Consider the following 12,464-nt stretch of genomic DNA (forward strand, 5'->3'; position numbering starts at 1 on the left):
GCACCGAGCGCCGCGCCGGCCCCGCGCCAATCCCCGCGCCGCGTCGCGCTGACGCCAGCGCCCCGCCGGACCAATGGGAGAGCGCGGAGCGCTGCCGGCGTCGCAACGCGACCCCGCTGGCAACGGCCGCCGGCCAATAGCGGCCCGGCAGGGAGGTCGGCAGCGCCGAGCCAAGGGCACGCAGGCCCCGCCCCCTTCGCGCACAGCCGGGCCCCGGCCCCGCCCCCTTCGCGCACAGCCGGGCCCCGCCCCCTTCGCGCACAGCCGGGCCCCGGCCCCGCCCCCTTCGCGCACAGCCGGGCCCCGCCCCCTTCGCGCACAGCCGGCGCCCGGCCCCGCCCCCTTCGCGCACAGCTGGGCCCCGGCCCCGCCCCCTTCGCGCACAGCTGGCCCTGGTAACCTACTGGCTCCACAGAGCCGAAGTTACGTCCCCACCTTACCTACATTCAGGTTTGAAACAGAACCTTACACACACGGTATGATTTGGCAATCTTTATATCCACAATACAKAATAACCATGCACAAAAATCAAGTGTTGCATTATATTTACAAAGTGAATTGCACTTAACTGAACAGGAACCAGGAGTAAAAGTAAATGGAAGGAATCTCTCTTCTGGGTTGCATAAAGGTCCAGTGCTATTTATAGCCTACAAAGCCTGACAGACAACACTACTGCACATTATCTGACCATTTTAAAATAAYTGCTGTTATTTACTGAAACAGTGCAGCCCTGGAGATACTATTTTTCATKGAAATATTCTAATAATCACCACTCAAACTGAATTATCTGCAGTATCACCATATTCAGTGCCTAAAAGACAAAAGAACCCAGCCTCAACCCTGACACATTGTATCTTGAAGGATAGTTAGTCTTCACCTCTAATTGCCCAATTTTTTTTCTTATTTGAAATTCAGGCCTCTACCTTTAATACTGTTTTTTTTCTTAACATTTTATGAAGGAAAAGAGCCTCCCTAAGTGCTCAAATCACTTCACGAGTATCTTGCTTCTACACAGATCAGAACCTCTAAGCAAATTCTATCTTCAAGCTTGGAACAGAACCTTATCACCAAGCGCAGGTAAGAATCAACCAAAAAAACCCCACAAACAGATCACATCCCTGACTTCTGGAACCGTACAGCATGCAGGAATCAAAGCATCACAAAGTCAAAATCCTACTGCAYGTTTTTCCAGCTGATCAAATCGCTTCTGGTGAGTGATCTGCTTAAATAAAAGGCATAGACTGATCCTACGCATCCTGGTATGTCCAGCTGAGAGCTCTCTCCTTTTAGCAGAGAAGTCACCAGCCTTTCCAGATACTGTGGGGTCATTAAATGTTATCTAGCAAAATAATGTAACAGCACCCAAACTGGGGATCTTAGGAGTCAGCAGTCATCCTACTGCTTCTAACCTGGCCAAAGCACTSAGGAGCAGGCAAAGCGGGAAGAAGGGAAAATAGTTTTTTTTTTTTCCTTCTACCAAATTTTGATGGTGCTCTGAGGCACACAAGTCTTTTCAGTAAGGTATGAAGCAGCCTCAGCRGACACCCATCAATTGCAGTTTTATATTTACACAATCACAGTGCTTTAAAAGTTTCCTATGATCCAAGTTTTCTTGTCCTGTGTGGGCTACAGAAGAGCTCTAAGCTCTCCAAACTTCTTCCTCAAGTCATCTAGTCACAGGAGCAGTTTGTAAGCACCTCACTGAACTGGAAAAAAAAAAGTTAAATTGAGACAGTTTCCCCAAGAAGTTGATTTAACCAGATTACTTGTTGCTCAGCAGCAATTCCCTTTTGCATGTTAATTCAGACCTCTCTTCTCCCCATAATTAACAGGTCAATTAGCAGAAAATGTCTGTCTTTGCATTGGTGGATCCAATTTAAATATCAGCAGGGGTCTTCAACTAAAGCAATTACATTACTAACACAGGGTAGTAAGCAACAATTTTTAGTGTTATCTTTCAAAATTTAGGAAAATTACCCTCAATATTTGAGTGAAGCAAGTATAGCATGTTTTTCTTTCGCAGGCAGCTTTCTAGTCATTGGGGGTTTACTATAAGGCAGATTTTGCCCCCAAGCCTCTTACAACACACTGAAAGAAAACTGAAGCCTTTTCTAGATTTCTGACACTTACATTTTGAGATATGGAGCCGGCTAAATTACAACAGCAAGCAGTCCAGGTGGGGTTACATTTAACTCAGTTGCTTCCACATCAAGAAAGCACAGTAAAGAGCGTGGCCTATCAGAGAACTTCACAGCTCTCAAACAACTCCTCCGAGTCTTCCCTGCACGATTTCAGTAGCCATCACCAGCAGTGGTTTTGGTTGTAGCTATAGCTTCTGTTAAGTACACAGTGCTTTCCGCAGGACACAAGAATATTCAAAGATCAAAAGCATTTTTCTCCTCTTTGTGCATAGAAATGTGGTTTTTCCAGGAAAAAAAAAAAACTGCCCACTGTCCTTTTTTGGCACTGCTATCCCTGTGATTAGTCTAGACAAAAAYCATCTCAGACCCACAGAAGGAGGGCTGCTTCTCTAACTGCCAGGACAGCAGCAAAGCAATCTGAGTCAATACCTATTTTAATAAACTGACTGACCATGGCAGATAAAAACCATCACTTAGCACACGGCGCTCACAAAATCTCCGAATGTGAACACATGCATGTACACACATATGCCTGCATGCTCCCCGCATCCTAAGCRGACCGGTCCATGGTGAGACGAACGGTTCTGCAGCAAAAGACAGCAGGCCTTCCATGCCCATCACCAAACAGCTTTCAGAAACACCTCAACCGTCCTGGCACAAAGCAGATGGGTCTAAGACAACTCCACAGAGCCACCTGCTCCAAGGTAACTTTGGTCAATGCATGGTGAAGTTGTACAYGGTCTCTTCAATACCCACCTAATCTAACCACACTTAAGCCCAAGGCATGAACCTTTCATTGTGACTCTGAGGTAAAGTTCAGACCTTTCCACAAAGTCAAAAGACTTAAGAAAAAATTTCTTCTGATATACCAGGAAATGACTAAACTAATTCTCAGTTTCTTATACCAAGTCAAATCAACCCTACTAACCACCAGCAGAGAAGAAGGTAGCACAGAAAGTTCATCTTAAGAACAGGATTTGCAGAATAAATGCATTAAGTCACCCTGGGTTTAAAAAAAATCTTCTTAACTGCATGATTCTTCCTCACACTATCCCAGCTTATTTCTCAATAAAAAGTTTTGTTCAAAATTAAGAGGTAAGGAGCCTRGCTCCTTTAGTGACTACTTGTTCTTGAAGGAAATGTTTTCAATATCTCWGCATTTCCACACTCTGAGGCGATGCTCACCTGCCACCTCAGTCAGTACTGACCATGCATCACATCCTCATCTAAGACCACCAAAAGGAGAAGTTTCCAAGTCCCACTTGCTGCACCTTCCCTCAACAGGATGCTATTAAGTATCAGGTGCTGAAAGTGCTTCCAATACTATTTGACTCACTCAGGACAGAACCCCGTGATACCCAAAGAGGAATTCAGATCGTTGTTCAATGGTATTAGGCTGCAAGCGTGCACTCCTTTACTTCGAGCCTATCCTCTAAACAAAGTTGAAAAACGGCTAAGCACTATGTGTACTTAGCTTTGAACTATAGCCCTCAAGGTGGATACAGCAYGAAATTAAAGGCATTGGTCTGGAAATCTTGTGAAAGAAAAGCCATCAGAGTTAACTGCCCTTAATTTTATTACGTAACCAGACACAAAACAGTTGAGACTGGAATGTCAGATTTCCCCTTCAAGCACAATTTACAGTTTCATATTTGCTTTGTATCAGGAAAAAAAAAAATCAACTCACTAACATGCAGATAGTATTAAGTGAGGCACAGTCTCAGAATTTTGAAGAAATACAGAGCAAAAATTCACTGCAAATTGCTTCACTAGCCTTCAGAGAGCAGCAGATGGTCTCCGAGTCTTCCTTGATATAGTTTCACCCAGTATTTGCCTCATCATAACATTCAGTGTTTACTTGAGGGATGCAAGAGTGTAAAGAGAGTGAATGACAAAAAGCCATCAGAGGATTTTCACAAGCTAGCAAGAGACTGACTACACAAAGTTGTGATAACATTCTTCCCATTCAGCAAAACAAAATACTATAGCAGTTAGCCCTACTGATGACAAATCTGTTACATCAGGTGAAGTACAATCATTTGAGATTTACAGTCTGCAATTCAGTAAAACAGAATAAGAGGGAAGCAAAAGGTTATTAGTAAGTGAAATCTTAATATGCATTTTAGTAGAGGTCAGGAAGATTATGCACAAGACCAAGAGTGAAAGATCATGAAAAGAAAGTRCAAGATGCTATGGTTCTGCAGAAGTTTTACAAAATGTATAAAGTATTGTGTTTCTCTACAACAACCCAAACCCTTACAAGTGCAGGTATATACATGACATGAAAATATTGCTTCACTCACTCAAACAGGGGTAGGAGAGATCTAGAGAAAAAGCAGCATGCAAAAAATTCTGGAACTAGAGAAGATCCTGCTTTCAGACACTGATCTACAGTACAAAAATGAGCCCACTTGTATAGGTTGTAGAAGGTTTTTGAAATCAATATGCTGGCACTTACTGTACAATAATGTTAACTGATTAACATAAGCCATGAATAAATATTAAGCCACTTCATAAAGCCTGCACAAGCAGCACAGGCAATCATGGTGGCAGAGAAAGCAATGCAGATGTACTTCATTGTTCCCAAATAAAACAAGAATAGAGAAAGATTTCCCAAGCAGAAAACAGTAAACTACACAGCCAGACTAACTGTATTAGGGGTAATTACATAATAATGTTATTTTCAACAGCTTTCTTATGTGTGCAGCCACTAAAAACCTCACTGTGAGACTTATCAGGACAGAGAACAGAGCATTTAGTAGGACAACTATTTTCTTTTAATTTCTCCCCCATGCTTAGGGATATGAGAGAATCTGACTATGAGAGGAAAAAACTTTGTAACCTAAATGTAGTTATTTCTTCAACTGTTATAATCAAGTCCCCATGGTTTCTCTCCCAGAAGAAAAACAAAGAAAAAAAAAAACATTTGAGGAGAGTGCTTCATGGGATAATATCCAGCAGCAGATGTTCCAACATAAACATGTCTATCAGATCAGTGCCTATATTTCAAGCCCAAAAGTCATCACATTCAAGGGGATTTCAGAGGCAGGGGAATGTTAGCCCTACAATTAAAGCTCTAAGATGARAGGAGGGGGTTGGGGATGGGGTAGAGGAAGGAAGAGGGAGTCACTGAATCACAGGAGATAAAGAAGTGCACACAAGTTTCTAAATGAAGCACAGACGAAGTGAGGGGCACAAAAGTCATCTACAGGAGGTCACAGGTTCTGACAGCACTGGAGTTTGTTGGATTTCTGTCCATCGGTGGTTGGTGGGACACTGATGTCAACTACATTGTTGCCAGGAGACTCATCGTGTGCAGATCGATCTGCAATCTGCTTCTGCGAAACAATGCGGTAGATTTCTGAAATGAGAACAGACTCGTTAGAGCACAGAAAGGCTTTTTTCCAATAGAGAATGTGCAAATCTCACAGCAAGCTGTCAAAGATCGTGGCAGAACCCAGGACGGAGGAGATTTAACGTAACCGGAGAGCTGTTAAAGGGAACGTGGTCTGATCAGCTGTGTAACATAACAGTTTGCCAGCTTACCAGGTCTGTAATGGATAYTCTCTCCCTCTGTCCTGGAGAAGCTAAGACAAGATTCTTTACTATCTTCCTGTAATGTTCTATTCAACAACTCCATGAACATKAGTATTGTTAAAAAGCCTTTTAAGAAGAAAGCAGCAGGAATGTTTATTTCTAAAAGACGGAATCATCGTATTTTGGATAAAACAGAGCATCATTATCTAGAAACACCATCAACGGATGCTTGCAAAATATCATCACACAGCAGTGGTTTTCCATCAGCATTTGTTTCACACTTCAGCTTCTGGCAAACTGTTATAACTAAATGACAGAAATGCTTATTCCTCTCTAACAAATCAGTTTTCCCACTCACGGAAGTTTAAAAAAAAAAGAAAAAGCAACAAAGTTCTATAAAGCTCCACACTGATCCAACAACATCTTTTCTGAGAGAGTTAATTTCTTTGACCTATATTAAGCCTGAGAGCACGCAGATTCACAAAACTGCTGCCGAGAGACTGTCAGGTTAGAAGCTTTCAGAAATCAACCATTTCAGTTGGATGGTTAGCAGAATTATTTCTGCTAACAGTTGAAATATTTTTATATCACTTATTTCACTAAATATAAGCCTGTGTTCCAACTTCCCTCCATTGTGCAGCAGGAAAAGGGCAAGTACCTCCCTGGAAGTCTGCAGTAAATATTATGGTCACATTCATACAGCTACAGACTCAGAATTGCAACAGCCAATGTCTTTATCMAAGACTAAAAATCACAGGAGAGTGCTTGGAATTTTTTTGGTTTTGCCATGTTTTGTCCCCTGCTTGTTTGTTTATTTTTTGGGGGGGGAAACAAAGTATGTTTACACTGGTTAAAATTGAAGCCTTTAACCAAATACTGATCTCTTCACTGTTGACTACCTTCAGCCCTTTTAATAAAAAGGGACGAGGAGAGTTATAGCGATATTATCACATCCCCTTCTTTTATGCTCAGTGGTGTATTTTAATACTAGTTGTTCAGAGTTACCACCAAGTCCTCCTGTCTTTGGGGTAGCATCCATTAGCTTTGCTGCTGTTKTAAGTCTGTAGTGACTCCCTCAAACTGGGAGCCTGTAAAGAAACCCCTGGCCTGTGTCTTCCACTCTCTTCCCTCCTCCAAGTTCCTCATGCTTTCCTCCAACTAATTGCTCTACACAAAACATTTTCTCCAGTTTCTTTTCCTCCCTTGGCAGAATGAWTCTCCCTCAGGTAGTCACTTTAGAAACAGCTTTTTTAGGACTACTCAGCCCCACTAGCTACATCCACACTGAATCTAAACCGGCCAGTCTTGGCTCTCTTGAGAGCCCAGGATGCTGCTAAGAGGGAGCACTTTGAGTTCAGTTTGCCCAAGCCTGACCTCAGTCTGAGTTCTGGCACCCTAAACACCTTATCTGTCACAGCAGGCAGCATTGGCAGGTCTCTCCTAAAAGCACCTTAGGCTGCCTTCTGCACCCAGAAGCGACAGTCTCATCCTAAGGAGGAAAACTCCAAGTCCCAGTAGGGAAGAGACCAAAAGCAAGTAGCAGAATATTACTGCACAGAATACGTCTAATACTCTAAGGCAGTGGACCTACTGCGTAAGTCAAACAGCATTCCCATGTATATGCATGAAGTCTGAAGCTGCAGCTGGACAGCATACTCAGCTGCATCTACATCAGTTAAACAGTCCTGAGGAACATTATCGCGCAGTGGAAATCACTATCCCTGGCCTGGTTTTAGCTTGTGACCATTATCACTTTCCCAAACAATTCCTGGCACTGTTCAGGGACATTCCCAGAAGGCAGCCTGCATTCAGCTATGCTGTTGGGGTGTAATCATGCACAACCATTGCAATCAATTAYGAGTAACAGTTCAATAGTCTGGACAAAAGAATTACGTACCACTCTGCTTTCAGTGCAAGAAAACTCTGGCACATTTAACTTCCTGATAGGGGTATGCCTCCAATGCCTACATTTTGTGCAGGTATGAACTCCTAGTATCCTTTGTATAGTGCTACTGCAATAGCTTGAATTTAAGGAGCATCAGAAGACTAGAACATCTCCAGATTTTGGGGCACGGAGGTGGGTTGTGTGCTGGGGCAGTAAGGCGGAGGGGGGAGATAGGGGAGACGAAGGGAAGACAAAGCTAAGACCAGAACTTGCAAACAATCATTCCCAACACCAAAACAATTTAGACAGGTGCAAAATATGCCCATGAAGGAGCTTTAGTACCTCAAGGTGTCACTTGAATCTTTAACAAGCCATACCTGTAAGGATGTTCTTGAAGGCTTCTTCTACATTTGTTGAGTCCAGAGCAGAAGTTTCAATAAAAGATAAATTATTTTTTTCTGTAATAAATAACAAGTGCTTCAGTTAAGTTTAATGGCACTTTATTTTCAGGTTTTCACCTTTATTTTTAAGCCAAATCAATTAGTGCCTGGTCTAGTTCCTCCCCCCTCACCCCTGTTATACACTGAAAAACTTTGTGCAGCATTTATTTAGCTAATAGCCTTTCAGCAGCATCACCTTTGGCCAGTACCTCACCATCGTGTGAGAACATCTCCCTCACTGCAGTCCTTACTCAGCCAAGCAATACTTCTCCCAGCCCTGCACAATATTATTCTCATCAGGCTACAGCTCACTGCTCAAGGTACCTTGAGCAAGAGCACAGGCTGAAGCATGTTGGCTGCCACAGGAGTCACGAGCCTTCTCTGCATCCCAAAACAGATCTACAACTTTCTAATCACGTCCCATCTCCAAAATACAATAACCCCCTGGTAATACAGTCTTTATTCTTTTTTTTTCCCTTGCAGTGCAGATGATTTTTATTTATTTTTTTAACTATTGTCATGAATACCTGAACATCACACCTAGAATGGTACAGTACAGCCTGCCTAGACATAGGTGAGCTTCAGTCACAGAGCTTACGTTGCTGGTATAAATATAAAAGTGGTATAAATACCACTAGGTATTTATACCAGTCCTGACAGGCAGCTGAGGACCAAAGTAATACCCTATCTGGAGTGTCTACTAACTTGTCTCAATACTCTGGTATAGTCTTTGCCTCACATTCAACTGCAAACTTGTGCAGTTTAGTGGCTTTACTAAGTACAACGTACTTGCTTGATAGCAGACTTCAGAAAATACGTTTCAGCAAGCCCTACTAATACTTCTAGGATTTTAAATTCAAGCTCCAAGCTTGACAGCCCCACAACAGTGGGCTAAATGTCCTTRGGGGTGTAAGTGCAAGATAGCATTTGATGAGTCCACTGCAAGCTCCTGAAGACAGGGAAAAAAATACAGAAGCTCACATAACCAACTGGATTTCTCCCAACGACTCATAACTTAAGCCTGATGATCACTGCATTTGAATAAAACTAAATGACATTACTACGTGCATCAGCGCTGTGGAGCAGAAACTACAGCATCTAAGAGAAGACTCAGTATTCATCTGCAGCTCTCCATGTTGATACAGCTCTCAGTAGAGCCACACCTCGACAAAGAAAGGACATTTTGTGTTGTGATGTTGTTTACWGAGATGGGACTGAATAAACACTAAGCAAGGAGAATTTTAAATCCTCTCYACAGCCAGAAGTTTAGTTCATTTTAAGTGAAAAGGGTTATTTTCAAAACTTCCAGGGCACATTAGAATCCCTTTGAATTTATTTTTCCAAGAACACTTTCTCCTCCAAATGTTGCTTACTGTTTCTAGCCTGGCTAGAGGAAATGTTTACGCTTCAGATATCAGGTAGCTCAAGGACAATGTTTCAAAAACATGTACTACWAACAGTATTTTTTTWAAAAAAAGATCTATTTCATAAGCCAAGATATTTTCATTWAAAAAAAATCTTAAAATACTTTTATTAGGGCCAAGATAAGACTTGAGGTGAAAGTTCAGCCCTGAACAGCAGTAGCATGAGTTCAGTCTGCACTAAACGTGATCAAGTTCAGAAAGCATTAACRCAAAACATACTCTCTACAAACCTGCAAAAGCCCGGGCCTCATCGGTGGGAACAGCTCTCAGATGGCGGAGGTCACTCTTATTACCCACCAGCATGATGACAATATTGTTGTCTGCATGATCTCTAAGCTCCTTTAGCCAACGCTCCACATTCTCATAGGTGAGATGTTTGGCAATGTCATAGACAAGAAGGGCCCCAACAGCACCACGGTAATATCTGAAACCATATTAGGTACATTTCTTACAGAGAGCTCTGTCCAAGAGTTATAACAAAAACAYCGATATCTGGTTCTTCTATACAATTTACTACTACAGAAGTTAAAACTAGTACTCTTCCTGGCCCTTTAAAGAAAGTTGTGTTGATGCAAATACTGCATTTTTTTTTTCTAAGCCATTCCTTAAAAAACACAAGTTCCAACTGTTGAGGGTTTTCTAATGGTGTCTCTAGAAAATAGAATTCTATTTAACAAAATGCTGACAACCATGGAAGCTGTGACTTTTTTTTAGTCTAAAACGTTTTAGACTAAAAATCTCACAGCACCTTCCAGAATCAGTATTGACAGAAGGTGTTTTGAAGCTTATAACTTATTTTTCCAGTAGAAAAGACAGTTTTGTAAATTGTCAGTGATYGTTGTTCATCTTTTAAATACATCTTTCAAATAACTCCTGTCCCTCTTAAAAAAGCAGGAGTAGGGGGGAGGACCTCCGGGCTATTTGACCCTTATTCACAGGCCCATAATCTAAGAACAGAGTTTGCTCCCTCAGTGCAGGTTTGGGCCAATTTCAACTCAGGCTGAGGGCTCAGGACTGCACAAGCCGATCTACATYGACAGGGATATGATTCCTGTATTTCCCCTCTACATAATCCCACCATTTCTACATTGTTCCACCAATACTTGTCCAACATGTCATTGAGTTGATTCGGGGTGCCAAATAAGGGGAAATAAATATTTTACTGCAAGGTGAACTAGCCTACCAGCGAGTCCAGCAAGAGTTTGCGACAGCATACAGGAGAAGCAAGACCACAGGACCACAGATGTATCAATTCTCATCAGCTAAGTCTGCTGTTGAACTAGACTCAAYCAGCAGGTTTATTTGCTAAGCTTCTGTGGCAGCGATAAAAAATTAAGAGGTCATAAAATGCTCTGAAAAACAAGCCAATTATTATGGAAAAGATGTAATTTGAAATTGTCACTTACTGCTGCTGCTTTGATTTTGCATTCTTTCCCTACGTATTTTTCCCTTTGGTCTCTACCGTCTTCTATTTTTCTCCCATCTGTTCTGCCTTACCATTCCCCCTCTCTGTGTATATATATATAGTGTATATATATTTACACACACATATATGTACACACATAATGTATGTATACATACATTTTACATCAAAAAAGTACCYCTAACCTGAAGTTTAAAATAGCTCAATTTGTGCATGATTCAGGAACAGCTTTACACCTTTAGAAACTGATACATCTGTAAGAGTAGAAAATTTCAGCTCACTAATCAGAACATGGCCTGGATAACGAGGCCTATCAGCAGCTCCTCCTCGCCTCCACCCCCTCCCCCCCGCACTTATGCGTACTACCTGCAGAGAAGCAGATTTGAGGTCACATCTTAATACACCGTCTGGATTAACAAACTGCTGTACTCAAAAGTTTCTCACCACCACTTTCATAAACAGGGACGTGTCCAGTGCTGCAGATTCAACGTTTGCATTGCTATGTAGAGTGTGTCCTTGGATAAAGCTTTCAGCACTACAACTAACCCAAACTCTGAGATTTCAAGTGAATTTGTGGCTGCAGAATGTCCTAAGAATACCTTCAACCTCAGGATTGACGGGGCAATGAAGACCGAAAGCCACTTGGACTGTGTTACACTACCATGCCTAGACTAGAACATGATACAAGATTTAAAAAAACAAAAAAACATCCCACACCCAGATCACAAGATTCAAGCAATTTCCCAAGCTTTCTTTTTTTTATTTAAGCTATCATTTTTCTACAGTATTTTTCTACAATAGTATCACTGTAATCTAAAAATTGTTTTCATTATTTTTGTGTTACTTAATATATTTGCTCTGTTATGACATAGATTGWCACTGAAGTCTCTCCAAATGATTTGCCATGTCTCCCAATTACGTCTCACTGATTTTCTACCCATGAATTTATCTATAGGATCTTTGCTATAGTTCTACTATTAGTCTGAGGAAACACACAGTACTTACGCCGAGGTAATGGCACGGTACCGTTCCTGTCCTGCAGTATCCCAGATCTGTGCTTTTATCGTCTTCCCATCCACCTGGATGCTCCTGGTGGCAAATTCCACCCCAATGGTGCTCTTACTTTCCAGATTGAACTCATTGCGTGTGAAGCGTGACAGAAGATTACTCTTTCCAACTCCAGAGTCTCCAATCAACACAACTGAAAGAAAACACATTATTTTCAAAATTAATTCTTCACCTGAGCATTTATATAGAGCACCGAGGCTTCCTGGCTGCTGTGGTGGCTTGCAGGAAGGAACCAGAGGAGCTGCACAGCCAAACATGAGAGGAAGTTACGCTGACAGCACCTCAGATTTTACCACTCTCACACTTGCTTCCCCCGAAGCAGCCCCAAAGCCTTCAATCGCTAGCAGCTGTTCAATTCCTCAAAGACGGAAACGAGAAACAGCTACAGCAACAAGTCAACAGCTAAACGTTGCCAGGGAGGAACCGAGCCACCACCAGCGGCCGGGGTAGCCAGACGTCCCCCCGCACGCTAACGCGCTGCGGAGGAAGGCTGCCACCCACGTCGTGAGGAACACTGCGCTCACGAACTTGCCAACAGGCAGCCCG

At 42.3% G+C, this 12,464-nt stretch overlaps 1 protein-coding gene across 1 annotated transcript; it reads right to left on the reverse strand.

Moving 5' to 3' along the window:
* Nucleotides 1-477: 477 nt before the first annotated feature.
* Nucleotides 478-12,086, reverse strand: RAB11B (RAB11B, member RAS oncogene family). Its single transcript, XM_085308511.1, has 4 exons — nt 11,856-12,086; nt 9,658-9,851; nt 7,941-8,021; nt 478-5,502 (listed from the first exon to the last, which is right to left on the reverse strand). The coding sequence occupies exons 1-4, from the start codon at nt 12,065-12,067 to the stop codon at nt 5,357-5,359; spliced, it is 633 nt and encodes a 210-aa protein (XP_085164637.1). The 5' UTR covers nt 12,068-12,086; the 3' UTR covers nt 478-5,356.
* Nucleotides 12,087-12,464: the final 378 nt, after the last annotated feature.

Source organism: Rhea americana, unplaced genomic scaffold (genome assembly GCF_003343005.1).
Source record: "Rhea americana isolate MKP2758 unplaced genomic scaffold, rheAme1 scaffold_278, whole genome shotgun sequence".
Taxonomy (NCBI): domain Eukaryota; kingdom Metazoa; phylum Chordata; class Aves; order Rheiformes; family Rheidae; genus Rhea; species Rhea americana.